Source organism: Sturnus vulgaris, chromosome 7 (genome assembly GCF_052056855.1).
Source record: "Sturnus vulgaris isolate bStuVul1 chromosome 7, bStuVul1.hap1, whole genome shotgun sequence".
In the NCBI taxonomy this organism is placed as follows: Eukaryota; Metazoa; Chordata; class Aves; order Passeriformes; family Sturnidae; genus Sturnus; species Sturnus vulgaris.
The window spans coordinates 25,766,359-25,792,632 of record NC_142249.1 but is presented as its reverse complement, the minus strand read 5'-3'; the positions used below and the strand labels follow the sequence as shown (position 1 = coordinate 25,792,632).

Sequence of the window (26,274 nt, the reverse complement as noted above, 5' to 3'; positions counted from 1 at the left end):
CCTCCACTATAGAGTCCACCAGCCACTGGCACAGCCAGGTTGGGATTGTTTCAGCCCTGCCTCTCCCTGTGATGTCTCCTCAGACCCAAAGGGGATAGACAAGCCAGACGCCCTCATCGGGGTGATAAGCATTCCTCCTGAACCAGCTGGCAGGCATGGGGGAACAGCACAGACCCCAGAGCCAGCACAGAACTGAGGGACCAGGCTCACAACTGAGCAGTTCCTGCGCCGGATGATGGACTCCATATGGATGGAGCAGGGGTTGCACCAGAGACAACCTGGTGACAGAGGATACAGGAAACTGTTAAGCTACTGAACTCCTGCTGCCCTGGTCCTACCGCTCTGCTAGTAGTAGGACCATCCCTGGGGGCAAATGCCCAACAGGCAGACTCAAAGCTGCCAAGATAAGATGTTTGCAGATGGGAAAATGCAGGATATGAAAGCTACAGCAGTCGGCACAAGCTCCCCATCCCATGGCTTTCTCTCCCACCACCCACCCTTGCCCTGCATGCTGCTCCCTCAGAAAGGAAATATAAAAAACAACTGGTTGCACTCATGCTGGGACTGGTCGGCTGTGGCCCAGCAAAGGCCCTTTCATTCCCCTTTCACAGACACAGGGACTGCTCCGGATGTTTTTGTTTCCCCCTTGCTGCCCAGGAGAACAGGCAGCATGACTGCAGCTGGCCCAGCCCCAGGGACCAAGGCAGCTGGGGGCATGGGTCCCTGTCCCAGGAGAGCAGCACCACAGCCTTCAGCCTGCCTGCTGTTTTAGGACCTGACTTGGGAACAGGAATGGAGTCCCAGTCCTGAAGGAAGCATGTGGACACAGGGGCAGGAAGAGGAGAGCAGGAGTAGATGGATGGATGGATGGATGGATGGATGGACGGATGGATGGATGGATGGAGTGTGAAGGGATGGAAATGGTATTTTGTGTCCAGGGAGCATCTGTAACCTGGTCCAGGGCTGCTCCCAGGCCCGGCAGCATTCAGTGTATACTAACTTTTGGTTGTCTCCTTCTCCTTGGAGGCCAAAGCATGGCTCAACACCTGCCAAATAACTATGGTGGAGGTGCCTGCAAATGTAGAGTGTCCCACAGCCCATCCAGGCCCTTTGCCAGCCTGCTTCTGCAGGCAGGGTGTGTATCCTGGTATGGGACAAGAACAGGGGCTCCAGCCCCCTCATCATGCTGTGCCCCCATGACTTGGGCATCCTCTTGTGCACACCCCAAAACACATACTGCTGCTCAGGGTGAGGCACAGCATGGCTGGGAGCTGTGTGCTGTGCCACAGCAATGAGCTGCTGTCACCTCACTGTCCAGAGTCACTGCAAGCCCCTGGGACATCAGGACGGGCCTGATGCAGCAGCACGAGAGGTTACATCCCTTCCTAGACACTACAGGCCTGGTAGGACAGAGCAGGAGAGGGAATCTCACCCAGACACAGCCCTTTATTGAAAACCCACTCAAGAGCAGCCAAACCCCACAGCTCTGCCAGAGCCCCAGCTGTCCCACACCCATTGGCAGCATCCCTCCCACTTCTCCCAGGTCCAGTACTGGCTCTGTCATGAGAGGATTCCTGGCAAAACTGCACCAGGGAAGAGTCAGAAAAGCTGTTTCCTGAAACACTGTTGAAGAAAGGAGCTCCATCTCCCCAACTGGAGACATCTTGGGAAGGGACCATGACCTGGGCAGGGTCCACCAGGAGATGCAGAGAAGAGGCAGATGATGCATGGTGCTCTGCGCTCCCTCTCTTGGATGCTGGGGGAAGCAGAGATCTCAGAAGGGTTGGCAGCAATCTTTCAGCTGAAGAGCCCTTTTGCCTTCTTTGGCTTGGCCTTGGCTGCAGCCAGCCGGGGCTTCTGAGCTGGGGAGGAGGTTGGCTGGAAACAAAGAGGAGGCAGTGTCAGTTCCACCTTGGGGAGTCATGCAGGATGTGCGCAAGTGTGCAAGCAGCGACATTCCTGTCATCTATGTTGTGGGAGTGCAAAATATATACATGTGCAATCACACACTCTCCAGTCAGGATGCATGGGGTAGAATGGGCTAGGAACCAAGCTGAGACTCCTAGCCCATCCTGAATGGGCACAGTGCTTGGATGAGAAGAGGGAAAGGAGATGTGGCTCCATCCTGCCCTTGGTACAGAGAGACTTTCTAGAGCTGCACTCACCGAGGTTCTCTCACTGGAAGATGTCGTTTCATCCTCCTGGGATGGAGCAGGTGGATGGGGGTGCTCTGTGGTTTCTGCAGTGGGTGCTGTATCCACGTCGCCCTCTGGTACCAGAAAAATATACAATTTGGGATTGAGATAAGGGAGCATGGGCCAAACTCACTCCAGGAATTGTGCTTGGATTGGGAGCCCAGCCCGCAGGGGGAAAGCAAAGGAAAATACTGTTGCATGGGGTGAGCTGCACCTGGGGCCACATTCCCTTATCCCAGGATATGGGGCTCAGCAGTCGAGGGGACAGCTGCATCACATGCTCCCCATGCCACAGCCAAGGAACTCCTCACCAGAGCAATGCCGTTTCCGAGCCTGCTTGGCCTCCTGCTGTGTCACTGCAGTGTAGAGCTGCTGCAGAGCAGAGGCAAACGCCGGCCCTTCTCCCGCACGGCAGATCCCGGGCAGGGTCTGTGGGAGAAAGTAGAGGCACCATCACCCTGCCAGGAAATCACCTGCCAGATCACCCTGCCACGGTGCTGCTATGGAGCAAAGAAGAGGCTGTGCACCACTCTGCCTGTCAGGCGACATCTGTTTCACCCCAGGACTGCAGCAGAGTTTGTGGGAATGGGCAGCTCTGGCACTGGGTGGGATGTGGCTGCTCCAATTGTGCACACACACACACACACACACACACACACATGTGCACACCCCTGCACACCTGCTCCAGACAGTGGGTTGCCTTCCCATTGAGAGGCAGACTGCAGAGGCTTTTGGGTCATTCATGAAATGCCAGAGATAAGATCACTCTGGAAGGGCTGTGGCTTCCCTGCCTGCAGCAGCATGGGCTGCACTTGTGAATATGGACAGTGAGCCTTGGGCAGGGACATGACCTAATAAGAGGTGGAAACCGGTAGCCCCTGCCTGCCACCACAGTCTCCAGCACAAGGCATCTCTGGTGGCCCCACAGAAAGTGAAAATTATGTGACAGTGAGACGAGGGATGCCCAGTTTTGCTCCCAGTCTGCCAGAACTGCTCCTGCCTCCCTGCATACACTTTTATTCCCTCCAGACTTGACATGGGAAGTCCCCCTCCTCCAGCCTGCACACTTTGCCAGGGGGATGCCACCTTTCCTGCTGGACCATGCTGATGCACATGAGAGATCTCAGCAGGTTGGGGAAGTGCCACACTCCACTGGGAACATAACATAGCTCTCAGTGCTCAAACAAACATGTACAGAGATGGGGAAATACCCATGTGTCCTGGAGGGAGTGCTGCGGGGGGAGTGTGGGGCACAGTGTGGGAGACAAGCACAGGTAAGTGTGAGCATGAGCACAGGGACTGTGAGTGCAGCAGTGTGCAGATGAGCATGGCTGCTCATGGGTGCACACATGGCTCTGTGTGTGTGTGTGTGTGTGTCAAAGGTCTGAACATACTAATCTCTGCCCTGCTCCACACCCAGACAGCAGGAGAACAAAGTGTAATAGATAAGGTAGGATCCTCTCTGGGCCAGGAAAGTGGGGAGGGAATGGGGACGCTCAGACCCACTCAAGGACAGAGTACAAAGCCTGACCCCAGCTTCCCAGTAGCAGAATAGGTAGGCTGAGCCCTTCTCACTGCTCCCTGCCAGACAGGGTGGCAGGATAGGGCTGATGCCAGGATGGGTTGGCTGGTGTCTAGAGAGACACTTTCCATGCGGGTCTCATCTCTTCTGCTGGAGTCACAGGCATGAAAGGACCTTGGCTGTAGGAAATGCATGGCACAGGCTGCTTTTTGACCAGCTGCTATACAGGTCACTTCCTCTGTCCCTGCCCACTGCCACCGGAGGGAGCGATGTTCTGCTGCCAGCATCCCAGGAGCATCCCTGGGATTGCTTGATACTGGGAAAGCACATCTCTCAGTGCCTCATTGCCCAGCCTCCAAGCCCTTAGCTGTAGGGGCCCAGCACAAGGTCCCCGAGAGGAGGAAGGATGCTGAGAACCCCAGGCACCCCAAGGATGCTCTTGCCCTGCATGTCTCACCCCACAGAGCCAGGATTGCACCCAAGGTTGCAAAAGCAGCATCCAAAGCTGGGAAGGTGACTGGACTTCAAAGGCAGAAGAGGGCCTGGTCACGGGTGGCCGACACAGCCCAGATCAAAGGCACAAGCTGGAGTCATAATTCAGAGAAAAGCAAACAGCAGCTCCCAGGAAAGTCAGGAATGGCAGTGAAGTAAGCAAAGTGTACTAGATAGCACTGCGTGGGTCAGTGCCCCAGGAGGGCAGGAGAGTCCCCTGCAGAGCCAGCCAACTCTGGGTGCCACTACTATGGTGCTCACCCCTCTCCCTGCCACCAACGGGTCTCTGGTGAATGCCAGGGCAATGGGGCGGGCTATGCATCCAGGGTGCTGCCCAATCCCCTCTGCTCCAACCCATCCAGGATGGCACCTGGGATGTGCCCCGAGCCTCAGGGCTGCTCAGGCTGCTCCATTTCGGAGCATTCAAGCAAGGATCTGGGCAGGCCAGCTGCTCACTCAGTGCTCAGCCCCAGCTGCCCAGAGCCAGCACAGTGTCCCTGGGGATGGGGCAAATCATCCTTGCAGCCACTCAGTGTCCCCAGTGCCACCGGGGTGATTTGGCATCCGGGGTGGCACAGGGGTGCAGGTGCAGGGCACCTGCTGCCCACGCCTGCGGGAAGGGCTCAGCTCCAGCAAGCCCAGGGTGGAATCTGGGAGTCAGCGGCCACTTCCTGCCGCTGCCCTTCCCGGCGGCTGGAGCCCGCGGGCTCAGGGCCATGGGGTGGCTGGAGCTGGCCCGCGGCGGGACTGGGAGGCTGCGCTTCACAGCCCCGGAGGGAAATGGGTTATAACCAGAGCTGGAAGCGTTTCCCTGCAGAGCTATGACTCAGCAGGGAGCAGAGCGTGCTGTGCCGGCCACCGGCCACCTGATGGCCCCGAAGGCTGAGAAGGACATGAAGTGTCCCTTAAAGGGCTGGACAGGGGACAAGCCCTGGCTACAGCTGATTTCCTCCTTGCCCCACTGCTCCATTCCAAAGCTGAATCCTGCTGCAGACAACTTGTCCCCACTGCAACATCAGCCCTGGCCTCTGGTGACTTGTTTTTCCCTGATTACCCATCTCCAGGATAAACATGATGTCTGAGGTCTGGGGAGCCACACAAGCAGAGAGCTGGCAGCTGGGGGAGTGCTGGCCAGGCTGCCCCACACGACTCGCCAGGCACCAGGGAGCGATGCCTCGGGAGCTGGCATGGCTTGTCTGGCCTGTTATGACTACCTGGCCACAAGGCCAAGTGGGATGCCCCAGTATCAGGAGGGACTCAAGGCTGCGGTAGCGGCACGGGAGACTCCACAGCACACCCTGAACTGCGACTGGTGGGGGTGTGCCCAGCAAAGGGGGGCAGGTGCCCAACCTCACACTGAGAGCAAGTCATCCTCACTGACAGCCCCACGGTGTGGAGGGCAGCTCAGGGGGAGCTGGGCTGCAGCCTCACTCAGTAACCCCCAACCCAGAGGGCTCTGCTATGGGGCTGCACCCCAGTGCAGAGATGCAGCAGGGTCAGTGGTGGGCAGGGTACAGAATCTATCTCCAAGGCACTCTGCATTTACCCACCCCCTGCCCAGGACGGGTTTGTTGGCAGGCTGGATCATGCTGGGCCCCCGCACCACTGCCAAGCACCAGAGTCTAAATCGGTCATGCTCAAAGCTGGGGACTGACCCTTTCATTATCACACCAGACGTTCGAAGCGGTTACCAACATTCTTCACTACAAATCCCACATTCCTATTTTTTAATATATTTTTAACTGGAAAACAGAGCAAATGGGGCCTGTTTGGAAATTACAGCCTGGCTGCTGTGGCTTGTATGTCAGATCTGCCCACATTCCCGTGGCCAGCCTCAGCACATGCTCCACAGGGGCACACTTAATAATTCCTGCTGGGGCTGGAGCCAAGGGGTGTGCACCAAGGGGAAGGATGGCTTCCCCAGGCTGCCCCTGCCAGCGGGCTCCATGGAAGCAGTGTGGTGGAATGACAGACCAGGAATGGCAGATTGGCTCTCTGGCACTGGGCACAGCCACTGCCACACTGGCATGGATGAAGTCTGGTGCTGCTGTGGCATTCGATGGTGGGCAGGGGAAGGGCTCCATAGCTGGCGCATTCCTGTGCCTCGTGGCCTGACTGCCCTTGGCACTCTACCCTGCCATAAGCTTTGTACATGCTGCTGGGGCTGGAATGGCTTGCTGGATCTGTGCTGGGCATCTCTGCCCATGGTTATGCCAATTTTAGTCAGGCTAGGGAGAGACCGCCTCTGGGATCCAGACAGATGCTCACCCATCCTCTGCCAGCAGCAGACAATCTGTCTGCAAGGGAATAGATGGAGAGGGTTGAACTGTCCCCTTCTAGGTGGTATCAAGGGCAGGGAAAGGAGGTGCTTATTCCCTGAGATGAAGCAGGCCACATCAGCCCAGTCTCCTGCCCCAGCTCCCTTGTGTGACAATGACCCTCTCCCTGGGTACAGAAGCATCTTTAGGCACCCCAAAGTGCCCTATACTTACCACTGACGCCCTTTCTCAGCTCCTCCAGCCTTTATATCTACTTGCACCACTCCCCCAGCCTGTAGCAGTTCCTGGGACACTCCATATCCCAGAAGCAGGTGGCTAAAGGACCAGCTCTGAGATCACATTATCATTGTCTCCATCCCCCCTGTCATGCATTCCCAGGGGACACGCAGCAGCAGCAGCAGCAGCAGCAGCAGCAGCAGCAGCAGCAGCAGCAGCAGAGCAGCAGCTAGGAGAGCTGGCGGTGCTGCCAGCCCGCCCTTGGAGCAGGCACGGGCAGGATGGCCAGGGCTTCACAGGCAGGCAGCCAGGCTGAGCACACCTGGCAGGAAGTGGCGGTGCCGGCAGGGGAAGGCAGCCGGAGAGCTGCTGAGAGGTGAAGGGTTCACCCCGGGGAAGAGCGGGTGGTGAGGCCGGGACAGAGGAGCATCCCAGCCCGGCCCAGCCCAGCCCAGCCCGGCATGGCACAGCACTCCTCCCAGCATCGCTCTGGCCCCGCTGCCAGCAATGTTTTCCTTTCCCCCTGACTTCAGGGGCCTTTCCAGCGAGCAAATGTCAGGCACATAAAGAGCGGCACTGTGAGCGGAAGATGGAGCGAGAATGCCTGCCCGCGTCCCTCCGTAAGTGCTGTCTCACACTTCATCAAGGCAGCCTTTGCAAGAGAGGCACTCGCTTAACAACCAGCAGTCTATGCTGGCCGGAGACCGCAGCAGCCCCGCCGCTCAATACCCTTTTCTTTTCTCCTTGTGCTGTTTCTGTGGCTTGGGTTACAGCCTTTCTCGCAGACACTGAGCGGAGGGGCGTGGTGGCAGCGGGGGCTCCGCATTGTGCCGCCGCCACGTCGGGGAAGATGCCGGTTCCCCCCATGTAAGGATGCTGGGGGGTTCTATACCCGCCTTGCCCACTCACTCCTGCATCCAACGCACCGGGATAAATCCCAGGGAAAGGAGGGTCAGCGGCAGAGCAGAGGTAGGGCAGGAGGTTGCAGCATCTTCTCCCCAGTCATGTGAGGAACAACTCACCAGGAGCAGCCTGGGGCTTGGCAGAGACCCTGGTGGAGGGTGAATGTGGGCAGTCCCTACCCCATCCCATTTGGCCTGGCAAGCAAACCCATGGGCATCCAAGCCATCGCCCTGCCCAAGTGCAAACAAACTCCTGAAAAATAGTTGTGTCCAGTGCTAGCATTGCCTAGCATTGCCTCCCCATCTGGGCAGTGCTGGATGATGCAAGGCCTTGCTGTGCAGGGTCTGGTGGCAGCTGCTGGTGACACTCCCAGCTCCAGCTTGACCATGGGCATTTGTCCCCCTGTCCAGCAGCCCATGAGGTAACAGCAGGAGAGCCTTTGGGGTAGCTGGCAATGGGTGCCAGTTTGGCAAGGGAGATGGGCAAGGAGAATGCCCTGAAGTACAGCAGGTCCCAGCATGCCAGGACTAGTGAGGATTTGCTTCCAGGAAGGCAGAGTCACAGGCTGATAGTACCTATGGCCTTCACCTCCACCAACCTGACCCATCACTGACACAGGCTGCCTTCTCCAGAGACAAGAGCAGAAGACACGGAGACCTGGTGGCCAGCATGCCTCCTCTCCCAGAGTGACAGCTCAGAGACCTCGCTTATCTGTGAGGAAGTTGGGTGGCTCACACTGCCTTGTTATTTTAGGCTGACTTGGTGAATATGGATTCATCACCCAGGTTTATTATTGTAGGGTTCCTCCACAAAGTGCCAGCTCATGTGGGTCTATTATTGTCTGCTCAGGAAAGCTGGACACATTGCACTGGTCTGTTATTGTAGGGTTGCTCAGGAAGGCCAGCCAGCTCATCCCAGCTTGTTATTATTGCACAGAGCTCGTGGGGGGCTGGCCAGGAAACTTCCTGCGAAGTGGGATGATGGAAAGGGAGCCACACCTGGTGAATCACAAGGATGCTGTGTGGTGATAAGGAACAGAGAAGGGTGGGATCCAGCACCTCGGCTCCACCCAGTGAGGACAGGCCACTCATTCATGGGCACAAGCACTCATGGGTCCCCTGAGACCTGTGGGGTACTGAGGCTGGAAGAGGCAGCAGGAGTGTGGATCAGGGCTGGGAACTGGCAAAGCAGCCCTCATATTCCTTGAGAAACAAAATCTGGAGATGACAGGTAGACAACCATGGAAATACTGCACCCAGTACATCCCTAAACCTGGCACACAAGGGATTAGCTGAGCTAACAAGGCCCAGAGAGGAAGCTGGTGCTGAGCCAGGTGGGATTAGGGGCTTTTGGGGGGAATCTGGGTGTGTTTAGGACCAAGCAGCAGGCAGCTGCTCCACCCTTGTGGCTTTGCAGTTCCTCCCAAGCACGGGTGCAGCCATCGGGACAGCCCCTGGGGATGCTGCCCCATTGTCACCCGAAACTGCAGCAGGAAGCATTTCTGTGTGGGGCAGGGGGGCAGCAGGGCTTACTGCTGAGCTGCCTCAGGCAGGTCCCCAGGCACATGGCCTCAGTAGGGTTGGGTCCAACATGCCCCAGCAGCCCTGCCACTACTGCCGGCACAGCCACTGAGTCACCATCGCTTCCCCTTGCTCTGTGACAGACCGTGTTTCCCAGGCATGGGAGCCTGCTGGTGTCACCCCAGGCTGTGCCCAGTTGGTACCAGGTGCCCAGACATCCCACGGCAGTGCCCAGCTGTGCCAGGTGCCCAGGTGTCCCCCCAGGCAGTGCCCAGCTGTTCCAGGTACCCAGGTGTCCCACGGGCAGTGCCAGCTGTGCTCAGTGCAGATGTTGGTCCCCAGCCAGGTACTAGGATTGAGTGTCAAGAGAGCTCTCCATGCACAGCAGCGGCGGCAGGAGGCCAGCCTGCCCTGTGAGCACACAGCCCTTTCATTCATGGTAAAAAATAGCCCCCCGGGGTGTGGCTGGAAAAGCCCCCTCCAGCCCTGGCCAGCCCATGTTTATTCAATACGGGGGGGGGACACACTGCCCTCCCCCTGCCCCCCAGCCCTGCACACCATCTCCCTGCCAGAGTGGCTGCTCTTGGATGTGATTCGTCAGGTCCCCCCTGGCCAAAACACACAAGCTGGGGCGGAGGGGAAGGCAAAACCCTAAAAAGCACTAGGTTTGTCTCCAGGAGGAGCAGCCCGTGGTGATGTCATGAGAGTTTGCAAGCGGCCACATGAAAGGGACTTGCTGCCCAGGAAATCCACAGGTCAATGATCCCTCAGACAAGCCAGCGATTCTTCAGTGGGCCAGGAAGGAAACCTCGAGGAGCCCAAGCAAAGCCTGCCCTTGCCCCGGAGGCACAGCTTGCCCCCAGCCTCATGGCCCCCTAGGACCCAAACCCTGCTCCACAATCCCTCCATATCCCCTCTCACCAGCTGTAATTCACAGCAGCCCAATCCTGCAAAATGGTACCAACCTCTGTCCTTCAGTCCCTGGGAACCATGCCTCTCCCCATAGACTACCAACATCCCAACCCCTGCTCTGCAGGGGTCCAGAGTCTGGACTTCTGTCCCACAGACCCCAGACCCTTTCCCTCTGCTGGGCTGGGGGGCAGCACCCCTATTTCCATGGTGATTCATCAGTCTGGGAGTGGCAGGTGATTTAGGGTCAGACAGCACTGTGACCTGACAATGGGGATGCAGCGGGGCAGAGGGTTCTCTTTCATGAAGGATTACACTGGGGACAGCTGGGAACACACAGATGCAGCCCCCTCAGCCCCCTCCCCAAGAGTCAGCCAGGTTCTCAGTCTGCTCTGGCAGGCATTGCAGACATGGGCCCTGAAACCAAATCCACTGCCCAGGGCTCCCCTCCCTATTTTCCATAGGTGCAGTGGCTGGATGGTGAGGAAGATTACCCTTCCTCCTCCTCCCCACGCAGAAGACATCTCTGGGCTCACACCCAAGCCTAGGGTTCCAGCTCTGCACATCAGTCTTCTCTTCACATCCCAGCCCCTCCATGGATCCTGTGTCACGTGGAAACTGGCAATGGAGCTGCCTTTCCTGCCCCATCACAGGCTGCAGCCCAGAAGGAGCTGAGTGGCAAGTGAAGCTCAGTGTTTTGATTTTGTGTCCTCAGCACCTCCTATGCATCATTTTAGGAGGCTGCAAGCAACCAGCCTGTCCATCTGCAACTTGCTCATGGAGACACTCTTCTGCTCCACTTGCTCCATCTCCCCACCCACAGGTACAAGGTGACAAGACCCTCTGCAATCCCAAAGATGCCTGGAGACCAGCACGTGCTCCAAGCTGGTGCCATGGCATATGGGGACACTGGCTGGGAAATCCTTGGTGGAGCAATGGGCATGGGTGTCTCTGCAATGTGGTGCTGGGGCTCTCTGAGGCCAGCTGAATGGTGGCTGGAACCCGTTGTCCTCAGCAGAGAGAGGGTCTTTGCAAAAGAGCCAGCTCTGAGAATACCACAGCCTGGGACTTCTAGGATGTGGGGCATCTCCATCCTGCTGGTACCCAAACCGGTCCATGACAGCACTGGACTCATGGAGGGGACAGGGACAGTGGAGATGAGATGGGAGCCCCCACATTCAATGCAAGGCTCTCAGGACCGTTCCCTCTCCCATCTCGGCCCAGGTTGGGATGTTTGCTCCTGCTGTCCCTGTGTCAGCAAAGAGAGGGGACTCAGTCTCTATGACTGTCAATCAGGCACTTTTCACCAGAGCTAAAAATGCACTCCCAGAAGGAAAACAAAATAAAAACACAAAACAAAACAGAGAGGTGAAAAATTCCTTGATATTTCTCTCCTGCAAATCCCCAGAGCCAGCAGAGAGGCGAGAGCCCCCGGAGTTTGTCAAGCAAACACTTTCACACCCTTGGCCACGCTCGGCACGCTGCCGCTGGAATGCCAAATATATATTTAAGCCCTGCTCATCAAAGGAATCTGTTCGGAGTTGGTTTCAGGCAACGTGCATGTGGGTTTGGCCTGGAGAGAAAACCAGGGATGCGGAGAACATTTCTTGGGGATGGGAGACAGCTCGCGTGTGTGCACACACACGCGCGAGATAAATGACAACCTTCAAGGTCGTGTGGCTGTAAGGTCGCGGGCTGGGCACGAGATACCTGCCCGCTGTGGCACTCACCCTTATCAGCGCCTGTCGCACTGTGGGGTGGGGATGTTTAGGCTGGAGGGAGGCCAGCAGCCATTCTGCATTCCAGCTATTTGTCAAAGCTAAGCGAGCTCAGCCAACAAAGCCAGGACCCAGCAAGACAAGCAGGAAGCAGTACTTTGGGAGAGGGCAAGATTGTCGGGACATGGAGGGCTGCTCAGGGCTGTGCACCTCGTCATGAGGTGATAAGAAGCCTCGGCTTGGGCTTAACACTATGCAACAGTGAGACACAGACAGAATGCTCCTGTAAGTCCAAGGCTGGAGTTTGCCAGGGTGTCACAGATCCTGCTCTGCCTCTCCTAGCACTACCTGCACTAGGCTGCCAGCCATCCCACAGGACATCACTGCTTTTCTGTTGCCAAGCCACCCCCAGTCCTGTTTTTGGAGGCATTGAGGGCAGGGGGCTGCTGCTCCACAACTCCTCCTCTCCACACGGCTTTGCTGGAACAAGCTGGACACAGCAAGGAGCACTGAGCGAACACACAGCAAATGGGAGACTCTTTCTGCATGGACCACTCCTGCTCCTCTCTCCTTCATAAGTATTCCCTTGGTTTGCTCCAGATAGCCCAGGGACCTATGCCCATCTCATGGAATAACTCAGCATTAGAAAGATGGGGAAATCTCTGCCTTCCTCCTCCTCTTCTGTGTGGGGCTTGTAAAACCCCAGTGCTGGCTGCGGGGGCTGAAGGCAGCTCTGGAGAATGCCACACATGGGCTAGTGGCAGGGCAGGAGCTCCATCTCCAGATATGACAGGCTATGACCTTTCCTCTCTCTGTCATTGCTCCAGCCAAGAGCAAAAACATTTTAGCCCAAATCTTGTACCTAATCCCAGCTGACAGAGCTGCAGGTTGGGGTCTGGCCAAACGCTGGAGCAGGACAGGGCAGGAGAGATCATTGCCACGAGCAAACAGAGCATGGCAGTGCTGTGAAATCAGGCATTACGCGCCTGTCTCCTGCGGCAGGACCAGCCCGTCAGGCTGCCAGGGAGATGCTCTGCTTATGGCAGGGGCAATCCCAGCACCGGCAGGGCCTGACCCTGCACAGCCATGCCTCTCAAGCTGGGTTCATCTCCAGGTGAGGGGAGGGATTACTGTACCACCACGGTTGGATTTCAGGCACCTGCTGCAAATAAAACACTCTGTCAGAGCACCTTCGCCCTTTCAGCTCTTGGAGAGAGGGACAGGGTCCCTGTGCCTGGGGGTCACAGAAGACTGGGGGAACTGGGAGCTGTGCCCCCAACCCTGTCCCATGCTGTGCCACTCTACCTGGGCAAGTAGATTTCCCCTTGTTGCTGCAGCCTCTTCCATCTCTGTCCTGCCAGATTCAGCCACTGCAGCCCAAGTTGCTCATCGCTTTCAAGGGTGGGGACCCCAGCCTGTTCTGGGAGAGATGATTGGAGCTTCACTGCTCCCCCTTGGGCAATGAGGAGCAAAGACCTCCTTAGCTCTGGTAACTGCTTCTTTTCCCAGCCCCCTGCTCACTCATCACATCACTCTCTCCATTCATGCTTGCCTTGCTCAGAAGGTTTCACCCACCCCTTGCCATCTCCAGACAGCAAAACCATGCCCTTTGCTAAATACAGTGTTTTTTAAAAACCTCACCATTTCCATACCTATTTTTCTAGGCATTTTCTTCCATGCAGCACTATCTGTCAGCAGCAGCACTGGAAAACAAAGTACCAAGCACATTTGATTCCAGCTGCCCTGTGCTCATGTAAAATCTCATCTGTTTGTAGTCCCTCTCTCCTGGAACACCATCACCCTCCAGTCTAAAAATTGGTCTATCTTCAACCTTATTCATAATAATAGGCTCAAATATATTGTCTCCTATCTGGTATCAGGCTACAAAATCCTCCTCAACTTAAACCCCTGACATCACCATGGCCAGGTCTTTCTGCAGGCTTGGGGGAGTAACAAGGGACCTCTATAGACCCACCCTGCACTGCCATCAGGTGCCATCATCTCAAACAGTCAAGGAGGTCTTTCTTTGCTCTCCAACAACCCCAGTTCCTCCAGAAGCCCCAAAATGGGGGAACGGGGTTCCCTCAAATGCCCTGCCTCCAGGAACTGAGGTTGGCAGAGAACCTCTTCAAACACCTGGAAGCTCAAAAGAAAGCTCTTCAAGTCGACATCAGAGCCAAGGAAAGGACCGGGCTGCTCCTCACTCTGCCCATGCTGGCTCCTGCAGCTGGTGCCCACAGCCCACTGCCTCCTACCAGGCTACAGATCTGCAGCCTCCACCCGTGCAGGAGAGCAGGAATCAATTACAGGGCTGGCAAAGGCAGGGCTGCTCCAGGGCTGGCACGTGGCACCAGCTCCAGTGGCCACAGAGCACGTGGCACAGCCGGCTGGGTGCAGATGTGCCACTGGCTCATGGGGAAGAGGCAGGGGAACCACTTGAAAGCCATGGTATGAAAGTGCTGGTAAACCAGGGCCACTCCTCTGCTCCTTTGGCTTAATGTGCTATTTATACTGCTCTGGATGCCCACTCTGGGGAAGCTGTACTCCTGGGGTGCAGACTTTTGCCAAGCCAGCCATCTTGTCTGCCATTTAGCTCCCCAGACCCCCGGCAAAGTCCTGGACCCTCCTGGTAGCTAAGATGCTCCAGGGTGGGCTCTGATCCATCCCATCACAGCATGGACACATCAGCACACACTGGAAGGACCAGCCCTCACGCAGTGCTCTCAGACAACCAGCCTGTATAGCACAAACGTATGGACAAACCCCACCACACCAGTCTGGTGACAAGGAGAGACCCAGTCAAGCCATGGTCACTCCTTGGAACCCCACTGTTAGTAACCCCAGCTGGCTGCAGCTGCAGCAGGGGAAAAGATGTCCCCGCCCTCCCCAGGGCTGCGTGGAAAGATTGTGGGGAGGCTCCCATTAGGCTTACAGGTTGGTTTTGTTGTTAAATGCAAAGCGTCAGGTCTCACCTGTGTCCCAGAACCCTGGGCAACTGCAAGGGTTTGAGTCTTTGCAGGCAGAGGAGAGCTGAGTTTGCAGTAGGGAAGTGTGATTCTGCTAACCCAGACCTCACAGGGGCTGCTGAAGGGCTTCAGGGAAAGTGGGATGTGAGGAAGAGAAGGAACAGCAGCAGTGCCATAGTGCATCCTCTCCTCCTGCCAAGCTGTACATCTAGGCATTACGCTGTGCACAATCCTGTCTCTGTACCTAAGCCCGGCTCTGTCTCTAACCCCGGCTCTGTATCTAACCCCAGCTCTGTGTCTAACCCCAGCTCTGCTGGCACCTGCGGGAGCAAACGTGGCTGTAGCCCAATGCTCGCCCCTGCGAGCTGAGGTCTGTGGGCCCTCGGTGTCTCCCGAGGGCTGCAGGATGGGAATGCTGCCCACACAGCCCAGAGCTGTGGTGACCCCTGGGGCTGAGGGGCAGGACGGTGCTGATCCGGAGCAGGTGGCAGCTGACGGTGCTCCCCAGCCAGCGGCGGAGGAGGAGCTAAATTTATTCCACCAATATGTGGGCAGCGGGAGGGGAGCGGGGGGCTCCTCCAGCCCGTCTGCCCCATGTGTGGCCAACCCTGTCCCGACACCAGTGACGACAGCACGGTCCTTTCGGACTCTCTTTGGCACCCGCGTGTCCTGATGACTGGCCCTGAGCGGACCCAAGTCCTTCCTCCCCTGACCACAGAGGGGAAAGTTTCCAAATTAAAAACCTAAATCTGGCAACAAGGTGTCCATGGCAGGAACCTTTTAAACTGGCCATTAAAGTTTATAAGTTAGACGGGCACCAGGAGCAAGCGGCGGAGCTGCAGGAAAACAGCCGCCCCTCCTTGAGCAGCCTGACCACGGCTGTCCCCAAAGCCGCAGGGCGGACGTCACGGCATGACCTCACCTCCATCACCCACTGCTGCCCGGCCCCAGCCCCGTGTTTACCCCTGCCCATCCCTGCTGCCGTCCCTCCGAGCCTGCTTTTCCCTTTGAGGTCAGTCGGCAGCCCCGGGGCCTGGCGAGGAAGAGGAAAAGAGTAGAGAGAAGGAAACCAAACCTCAGCGCCCACAAGGCAGGCTGCAAAACACGGAGCCTCAGCAGCCACACTGCGGGGATGGTGGGCTCTGTCCTTTCTGTCTCTCCCCCAGCTGCACCCTCCTCCCCACCTCTAGGCAGCTGGAAAAACTCCTGCAAGCCAGGGCTGTTCCCACTGACAATACATTCTGTACTGTGGGCAGATGGGCTGGGGGCAGGAATTGGATCCAATTTGTTGATCTATCCTGCCCCAGGATGCCAGAAAGCACCACAGGCACCTGAGAGATCCCGGCCCGTATTTCAAGGGATGCTATGGAGTGAATGAGTGGCACAGTCTTTCCCCAAGACCGGGTAGGGTACCTGCCCCTGGGTAAAGCACAGCCTGGGATTTCAGCTAGAGGAGCTTTGCGAGCAACAGAAACAGAAGCTGGAGTGCCTGGGCACAGACCAGGCCAGAACCTCTCCCTTCTTCTCTGCCAGTGCAGGGGCACTTCAGCTTTAGGCCTCTCGAAGAGGAGCCACCAGCCTCAGTGAGGTGTTGCAGGTGCATGTGGGATGGGGGTTGGCCTTACCTGCTGGGGTGGGAGGGTGGACAGGGGGTATAAAACCCCATGGGCAGTGATACTGGAAGAGCCCTGGAACCAGCCTGAACAATATGCTCAGCTGGGAGACCCATGTTGCCAGAACACAGATGAGAGCCACAAAAGCCACATGGGTTCAGAAGGGACAAGGCAGGGGGCTGTGTGGCTGCAAGGCTGCCTGCAGCAAGCCCAAGGCACTGGTCAGAACAGGCTGGGAAAGCCACTGTCCCCATTGGCTGCTGTTCGGAGCCTCATGGGGCACATGTTGCCCACTGTCACCTCCTGGAGAGGTTTGTGGGTTGCATTTTTAGACTCGGCCACAGACCCTGGACCTTATCTGCTGGACCACATAGTGCTGCCCCTGCATCCGGAGCATCTCCGAGAGCGGGAAGTGTCACCAACCCCCTCTGCACCCCAGTGAGTCAGTGCACACACCCGAGCCACTCACACTCCTCCCCACGGGCATCGATCAGTGGGGAAACACACACACACACACATATATACACACACACACACACATACAAACAGGGCAGCCTCTGCAAACAACTGCTTGTTAAGTTAAAATTAAACTCTGTACAAATATTGACCTTTGGAGGGGACACAAACTCTGCCAATATATTTACCAGCTTTATAAATGGGTCTGACCACAGTGCCCTGTACACCATGGTGGAGGAGGTGAGGGCTGCAGAGGTGCCCAAACAAGGCGCATCCCCCCTTCCCTAAATGGGGAAACATGCTGCTGTGCTCCCAGCTGCCCCCCCGCCCCACTGTCCCCAGTCGCTACTCCAGCCTTTAGAAGGATGGACGGTGGGCATGAGGATCCACTTTTTCCCTCCAACTTGTGGTTTCTTGGGGGAGCAGCCAGCGGCTCACAGAGGACACCGGGGAAGCTCTTGCCACCTCTGACCTTGTGAAACTGGTTAGTAGAACAGTCCTGATTCTGCTCCTTATCTTCCAACCCTTCTAGACTTCTGCACTGACCAAAGCTTCATTGTCTGGCAGGGGTACCCACTGCCAAGCCCAGCTGCCCAGCACTTAGGCAGGTTGCTCTGTTCACGAGGCTGTGCCCTCTCTGTGGAGTGCTCAGCATAGCCAGGGTGGAGGGGGGATTCCCATCTCTCAAGGGAGACCCAGAGCTCAGGGCTCGGTTCTTCATCTGAAAATGCTTCAGGAGCTGAAACACCAGTACCCTGCAGCTGGAGAGAAGGCACAGCATTGCTCTGCAGTGGGAAATCACCCCTCTCAAACCCACCAGAGCTCTCCGAAGGAACCAGCATTCCCAGCTGAGCATCTCGGGTTTGCAGTGGGAATGGGAAAATACTTAGGACAAGATGTTTCCACAAGGAGGATGGCTAAGCCAGCTTGGCTGTCACGGGAGATGCAAGCTCTTCTCACAGCCTACCCCTAAGGTAAAACACAGGAAGCAAGCTGGAATAAATGGTGGCTTTTGCAGGCAGAGGGTACAAATGCGATTGGATGGGATAGGACGGGACAGCATGGCATGGCACGGTACGGCACGGCAAGGCATGGGAGGCAAGAGCATTGTCAAGGACATTAGTGCAATAAGCTGCTGTTGAATAGTTGGGCAATGAAGGAGGACTTGGGGAACAGCCCCAGCTACTGTGTTAATGCAAGGGGAACTCACTGGCCTGGAACTCAGCAAGGAGAAGACGACCTTGCACATCCCAAGGCGACCAGGATGGGAGCATTGTGCCTGAGGCTGTTGCTGACTCTGAATCCTCGGGCAAAGAGGACGACTCGTATGCGAGCACATGGTATGGCTGAGCGTGCACCAGCAGGCAGAGGAGCTCAGCATGTAAGGATGATGGAGGGTGGATTCAGGAGATGGCCCAAGGAGCTCAGCATGCAGACCCAAGCAGGAGAAGGACACCAAGAGAGTGTGCATACAGCAGGCACAACTCCTGCACCCAGAGCAGTGCATGCACTGGCTGGGCAGTGGGAGGAAGGCTTGTGCCCATGCTGGCTGCCTGGTCCCTGGCCTAGGGATGCAGGGAGGAGAGCACAACACATACAGCAGGGGATGCCCAAGTTCCAGCTCTTGGAAATACTGAATAGGGTCTTATTCAAGCTGATGTAAAACACTGTTAAAACACACAAAAATCCTTTGAGTAATGGGTGAGCGGGAAAGAGGCATCTATAATTAACAGTAACTGTTCGAGACGGTCGCTGCCCAGAGACGTGTACTGTGCAAAACCACTTGAAAAGGCCTCGTCTGAAAGGCGAAGCCTGGGGTTTTTCAAGAAGCCCGTCATGTAACGATCCTGGCCCTTCCAAAATAATTCTGCCATATTAAAAAAAACCCAAAACCTCAGCTTAATCACCCTGCAGCACTGGGACTGGAGAGCTCTGAGAGGAGGGGAAGGGAAGCACAACCGGCTTCCAATTAGAGCCTCATTAGAAAGGAAAGCTGGGGAGCTATTAGAGAGCTGGCCAGGAGTGAGTGGAGCCAGATGCTTGGAGACCCACTGCAGGAGGGGTGTCCTCATCATCCCTGCCCCTTCCCTTCTTCCACCTCAGTGGGTGCTCTGAGACTCCAAGAGTGACATGGTCCCAACTGTGGGCACTTGACCTGAGCAGAAGAAGAGGTTGCTGTGGTTGCATACCTAAAAGCTGTCATGGAAGCCCTGGCCCTACACATAGTAGAGTTTGGGGATGTTCATAGAGCTGGGGAGGAAACACTAGGGATGGGAGATAGGGGAACTGGGGCTAGAAGGATACTGCAGATGGAGAGGGAAAGTGAAACATGGTCTGTGGGCTTCACTGCCTTCTCCCACCCTCTGAGGCACAGAGCTAGGCCAGACTGCCCCAGCCTGGATGTCCCTGTGATACCAGATGAGGCCTCCATTTCTGCCAAAACCAGGGGGAAGGTGACAGTCCTGCTGTGAGCACATACCTTCTCCTGCCCTACAAGCACACCCTGCCACCTTCCCTTCCACCTTGGGTCCCTGTCCCCTCCCATGTAGACCAGTCCTAGTGCCCAGTGTGCTGCAGCGGCTACAGACACTCATCAAAGCACCAAAGTCCAGACAGGTCAGAGTGAATGCCAGAGCATCATCACCAACAGCACAGGTTCATCCACAACATCCACCCCAGCTTGTTTGCTTCATCACCCTGGCTTTCACTGTGCCCACCAGCTCTGCCTGACTGGGCCAGGGCAGTGGGCATCTCCTTGCCTGCCTGCAGCCTGCCTCGAGGGCTGTCCAGGAAGGAGGCACACTGCCCAGAGCAGCCTTCCCTTCCCATCCCACAGCCTGGGATCCATCCAACACAAAGTTAATTTCTAACCATGGGTAACCACCAGTGTCCCAGCTGGGATGATTTATCCCCTATCTGCCTGGGTTGGATTTATGAGCCACACATCCCCTAGGCTGTGATAAAGGCCATGTCTGTGCTCCTCCATCCCTGCCTTCCCGTAGCCACTCCGTGCAGACTCGCTGCCCACCCCCCCCACCCCCCACCCCCCATTTACAAGCCTTTCCCCAGTGTGGAAACCTGACAGCCCACAGAAGAACAGTAAACAGCACAGAAAATAGAACATGCTGGAGGCCAAGGAAAGACACGCTGGCCGGGAAAGCCACAAATGGTTCCTGCTTTCAGGATCTGTTCAAGAAAAGAGAGTGGGACGTACCCTGGACTCCCACCAGCCCTCAAAAGGGGAGAGGGGAGCTGCTATTAATAGCTGATCCAGGGCACTTCTCACATGCAGGGCTGGATTGGATGATGCCACAGCCGTGTTTGGGATGGCTGAGCATCAAGGAGCAGTCCTTGAGGGAGTGCTGGGTAGGAGTGGGCATTTGCCCTGCAAATGGGAATTCACACACAGCGTGGAAAATTCCTCATCCCATCAGTCTAATGCAAGGCCAGGAGAACTGGGGACCTGAAGTGAGGCCAGATGCTGCCACGTTTGCCCCTGTTAAGTAGCAATAGGTTGTGAGAGTGCTAAGGGGTGCTAAGTGCATGCAACCCTGCATGCACTTGTCCCAATCAATCTTCCTCTGCAGACAGTGCTCAACAGCCCAGCACCTAGAGACAATGTCATGGTGATGCCTTAGATTTGCACTTCAGGCTGCTTTAGTGTTTGACCACAGTGAAGATGAAGACATATGTCACCCAACTTCTTTTTAAACAAGATCTCAGGCTTCTTCCCTTGTCCTGGGAACACAATCAGCCCCTGTGCAGTGCTGGGCATTACTGCAGTGCTGGCAGCCTCTGGGCAGGCCAAAATATGTGCAGAAAGCTGCATGCACCTGGATCTGTTTTCTGCCCCTCCACCAGCCAGAAGCCACTGTGTCAGAGGTCATATGTTCTGCATGCACTGCAGCAGCTGCAGTTCAGAGCCTTGTGCATCGGTGTCCCTGCCCCAACATCTGGGATGGCATCACTCTCTGCACCACAACTAGGGGCATGCAGTCCCCACAGCCAGCCAGATGTACAGCCCAACAGGCAGGCGAAACAGGCTGGATGCTGGCAACCCAGCCATACAGATTGTGGTCCTGAATTCAAAGCAGTCCCTTGCCAGTGGCATCTATCTGGAAAGGGAGCAAAGGGCAGAAGTGACAGCCTTGGGGTTTGCAGCATGAGGCCGCAAGAAGCAGGATGGATGAGGCTGCAGGCAGCATCCTGGCCCTCAAGGCTGGCATGACCAGCCCCAAGCCGTCCCCCAGCCCTCTGCAGTGCTGATAGCGGCAGCCCCAGCAAGGGAGAGAAGAGAGCCTTGTTCTGGGGCCAAGACTAAGGCGATTCAGTGCTCTGCTCCCCTGAGGTTTCTCGGGTGAAACCTGGCTCTGTAATGGCTGTGTCTGTAAAACGTATGGAAATGCCCATAAAACCTGTATCAAATGCTATATGGATATATATGGATATATGGAGAGAACTATGAAATTAGGAGCATGCAGGGAATTGGGGCAGCACGGCTCCTTCGGAGCCGTAAAAACACATGAGTAAAAGGCAGGAGAGGCAGCAGCACCGGGAGTTGCACAGACAGGCTGGCATGGTAAGGAGCCGGGGAAAGGCACCCTGGCTCACACTGCACAGCTTTGCTGAGACCTGAGCCCATGGGAAACCTCCAGAAGTGAGGGAGGGACTTCTCTGTGGAGCTGCATGGGACAGACCACTGTGCAGGTCTCAGGAAGCCTTGCCAGAGCTTCCCAGGAGCCCAAGCCCTCACTATGGGCAGAGGCAGGGGACCTGGCTGTGGGGAGACCCTGGCCAGTACCCCTGAACTTGGAGGCAGCTTGAATATGAGCTATCAAAGTGACAAGTGAAAGGCTGGAGAGGGGAAATGGACAAAGGTCTCTGCTGTGAATGACAACAGCCCACAGTGGTATTGATGTCTGAGAGAGTAACTGCTGATCCCAGCTGGAATGAAAGAGCCAGCACTGGTTGAGCATGGTCGATGGAGCAGTACCATCACTTCAAGAGCTGAGGTTTTAGTAAAATTTCTAATCTCTCTATCAACAGATTTTGCAGCAAAATCATAAACAAATAGGCAAACAGACGCCTTTTCTGAGGAGGAAGCAATAAATAATGAGAGGAGGTGTCCTGTGGCCACTGATGCTGTTTGTTCCTCACACTGTGCTGGGCAGCACCCAATTGGCTCCAGACCTTCTTGGCTTGCCCCAGCAGAGGCTGGGGAGCTGGGATCCCAGCTCTCTGCTGCTCCCACCAAAACCTTTCACTTCTTGTAGCCTTCCTAAAGCAAAAAACTAGGCCGAGAACCCCGGAATTTGGAGCCTAACCCCACTCATCTGCCCTGATTCATCTGACCTGAGAAAAGCAAGCATGGAGGGACCTATGCAGCAGGGAGACCAGGGCAAGACCAGCTGCAGGCACACTCGTGCTCCTAAACCACATGGGTCTGACGCTGTAGTGATGGGGGAAAGCTCCTTGGCTGCATGACAGCCTGCTCGGCTCCTGCTGCACCACTGACCAGGGTGACAGCAAAATGTAGGTACCAGCCCTGCTGCCTTGAGGCATCCCTGTCACAGAGGCTGCAGCCAGGGCGATGCAGCGATGCAGAGATGCACTGATGTGGATGCAGGATGCGGTGCCCAGGACACAGAGCGCACTACGTGGGATGCAGGATGCGGTGCCCGAGATGCAGAGGTGCAATGCCGGCTCCGCAGCCCCCCCGCCGCCGCCGCAGCCCATCAGGCAGGCGGTGACCGGAGCCAGGGCGCCATCTGCCGCGTCCCTGTCACCCACCGCCACCACAGCTCCGCGGCTCCGACATCCAGGGCATCCCGTTTGCAGCACTGAGGCAGTGATGAGGATGCAAAAGCCTCTGGGCTGTTCTTCCTTTGGGCTCCAAGCCCCTAGTGCTGGGGCTGGGGCTGGGGCAGTTTGAGTTGTCCCACAAAATAAATCTGGGAAATGGGGAAGGTGGGGGGCCATGCGGGGGAACTTCAGCAGCAAAGCAGACAGAGGGGGGTGAGAGATGGAGGGGACGGGAGGCACTTGAAATTCTCCTGGCACTCTGCTCTGCACCACCAGATGCAGACCCGGCTAAGGGCACAGGGCAGCTTTTAGGGGACAAGTTAGAGATTATCCCACCAAGGCAGGGGTGCCAAGGCAGGAACACGGCTGCAGCAGCTGGAGAAATGCCAAGCTGAGGGGGAGAGCAGGGACATCGGAGGTCCCTGTTCCAGGGTGCTACCTGTCGGTCTGCTTATCTTCAAGCTCAACTAGTCAGCCACAAAATAGGGCAGCACTCAGAGAGAGCTGGTCCCCAAATTTCCACAGCTCATCCTGCACCAGCAACCATGGCCCTTGCTCAGCTCTGGCTCTGCCCGTTGCCACTTGCTGGGGCACTGCATTGCCACACAAACGGAGAACATGCGGAGACCACACTGTGAGGGATGCTACATGACTATGGATGAGGTGGAGTGGGCTCATGAATATTAATGTCCATTGTGGCTTTCAAGAACATCAACACAGCACAAAGATTACTCCTAATATTACTCCTGGCCATGAAAATGCAGCGATATACTCATGTCAACCAAGTGGTAGAGTGAGGATGGGATGCCTATCCTCTGCCCATGTCCTCAGTCTCTGTGCTCCAGCTCTTCAACTGGCCAGAGGAGTGGGAGGGGAGCCCTGCTTTATTTGCAACCCCAAGGTCTCAAAACACAGGGAGCAAGAGCCAGGCAGGCAGGGAGCTGACTGATCTGTGACTGTGGTTTCTGCACCACGACAGGCACTTGTAGTCACAGTGTCCCATGAGCCAGCCAAGGGATGCTGCCCGGGGAGCTGGGCAGTGTGTGGGGCTGGCATACCCATGGCCGAGGAGAATGGTTCTGTATGTCTGCTTTGGAAAGCATCATTAATGAAGGTTACAGAGCCAGAGGATGGATTCCCCAGGGACCTGAGTGTGCCTGAGCATCCTTCCAGCCATGCCATCAGTAGGCTCTAGGGGTGGGCAGGCCTGGCCTCAGGGAAGCAGAGGGAACAGCAGGCGGGATGTGATCACACTTGGGACACACACTTAACCCCTGTCCTTGAGTATGATGGGACCTGTGGAGATGCCCTGTGGCTTCCCAAGGATCCCAGGTTAGCGAGCTACCAGGCTGGAACTTGAGGAGCAGCCACACTGATGGCCATGGGAATGTAGGGATGCTCCCCCATGCCTGTCCTTCCTCCCTTTTCCCCAATATCCATCAGTATCTCCCTCCAACACCCACAGCTCCCAGGACTACAGAACATGTATCAGCCAAGCACTGCTGCCAGCACGGACACCACTGGGAAGAGTTTTAGGGATGTAAGCCTTTTATCTTGGCAGAGCTCTGGGATGGAAGATTCTGCAGGCCACCTGCATCCCCTTGGTGAGGCTGGCAGGTCCCTGGGCACAGCAGTCCCTGGGCATGGCTCCCATGCTTGGCCAGTGTAGTGCAAGGTCACACCCAGGCCTGTGAACCCAGGCAGTCACAGGGGGGACCTTCTAGTCACACAATTACTATATTATGTAGCACTAATAAAAAAAATAAAAAAAAAAAAAAAAGAGGGGGGGGAGAAAGGGCTTGAAGTTTTCTTAATGCCACATAGTAAAGTATTTATAGAAAGCCAGGCGTGAATGGGCTGCTTACAGGCCACACTCCTCCTCGGCGTCAGGATCTCCAGGAATTATTCTGTGCAGTCACATTGTTGTATTCACCCAGAGATTGAGTTTAATTACAGACACACGGGTGAACAGGCTGTCACTGTTCCAGCCTCGCTGGGGAAAGGGCAACTGAGCTCCCTTTAATGAATGTATTTTAAAAAGACCCAAGGTCAAAATAGAGAGGGAGGGAGGGGGACTCACAGAGGCAGCGCTGGGGGCAACAGGGATGGAGGAGAAGGGGCCATGGGGAGACGTGGGGTTCCAGGGGAGCCACTGGGGCTCTCTGCATTGAGCAGTGAGGCTGGAGTGCTGGGGAGAGGCTGGGAACAGTTGGACATTGGGATGTATGGGGCACACGGAGCTGAAGGCACATGGCCCAGATGTGGCCAGAGGAGTTTGCAGGATGCAGGGCCCCAAGCATACCCTGGATGGCAGATCCCCTCAGAGACCCAGAGGAACTTCCCGAAGAAAATGGAGGGAGTGGGGAAGACTCCCAACATATTACAGAGCAGCATATAAACAGAACAAATAAATATAGAGCTACTTTATTACAAGGCTGGCCAACTTTGGTGGCTGACTGATTACAGGGCAGGCTGCTCCAGAGCTAGGCAAACCCAGACCTCAATAAAGGCCAGATTGGAGCTCACTTTCACTCATTGACAACTCTGGCGTGCTCCTGCCATGCTGCTCAGCCCCAGCACACTGCTGGCTGCCCCCACACCCCAGCTCGAGGCAAAGGGGTAAATAAAAGCTTAAACAAGTAGTGAGTAAGCGATGAGCAGGGGCAGGCAGCATCAGCAGCCTTGCAGACAGACACTAAAAATACAGTTTATTTTCCTAAGGAGGCAGCAACTTCCAAAACTGTAGTCTTGAACAAAAAAATAAAAGAGAAGAATAAAATGCCATAAGAATTATAGATCCATGGCGGGGGTGGGGGAAAGACCCAAGAACAAGGAAAGAAAAACACAGTGATGAGTAAGATACACACATGACGAATGTAAATATACCGAGACGGAAATGCACAAGCCTCCTGCACACAGAGGCACACGTGTGGCAGGCACATGCAGAGATACACGTGCGGGGATGGCTCCCAGCTCCCAGCTCCCAGCTCCCAGCTCCCAGCTCCCAGTGGGGACAGAGCCAGCCCATGCTCTTTCCTCTCTTCTCCTCTCCCCAGGGCCAAAGACATTAACCTCTGCACACACACACACACACACACACACACAAACACACAGACATCTTTCCAGGGCTTAGGCTCAAAGAGTACTTTGTCTCTCGCTCCGTGGTGCTCTCTGGGCTCCCAAGCCACCACCAGTGAGGTGGTGGCTGCTGTCCCTGGGGACTCCTGCGACCACCTCGGTGCTGAATCCCTGGCGCCTGGTGCAAGCCACGGACCCCGCAGTGGGGTGGATGGTCAGGGCACAGACCCAGCCAGGCCAGGAGCTTCCTGGCCAGCAGCCAAGGCAGCCCCGTGCCCGGGCAGCTGGCCAGGGCACCAGACCCCAATATGCCCACAGGAGATGAGGGAGGGATGGAGACCGGCACGTCCGTGGGGTTGCAGGTCAGAAGGCTTTAAAGGAGTTGATTTAGTATTGTCCTACCTGCCCTGAAACGGGTACTTGAGCAAGGGATGGAGGTTGCTTCAGGTCATCGTTGTGCTGAACAGAGCCGTTATAGCACAGGGCAGGAGAAAGGGGCTGCTTTGGGATGAGCTGGCTCCCCTGGGCACAACTGGGTGACACTGCTGTGGGTCCGCATGTGCCCCATACACAGCCCTGCCACAGAGATGCTCCCCCAAACACTT

General features: G+C 56.2%; 1 protein-coding gene across 3 annotated transcripts in view; it reads right to left on the bottom strand.

Moving 5' to 3' along the window:
• Nucleotides 1–1,428: 1,428 nt before the first annotated feature.
• The window catches only part of NHEJ1 (non-homologous end joining factor 1), a 44,853-nt gene continuing 20,007 nt past the window's right edge, over nt 1,429–26,274 (bottom strand). For all 3 annotated transcript variants that reach the window (XM_088168179.1, XM_014888093.2, XM_014888092.2), the window contains 3 exons: nt 2,507–2,624; nt 2,166–2,269; nt 1,429–1,878 (listed from right to left, as the gene is read on the bottom strand). In XM_088168179.1, coding sequence (XP_088024305.1) covers nt 1,798–1,878; nt 2,166–2,269; nt 2,507–2,624 — 303 coding nt within the window. In that variant the 3' untranslated portion in view covers nt 1,429–1,797. The remainder of the gene's footprint in view (nt 1,879–2,165; nt 2,270–2,506; nt 2,625–26,274) is intronic.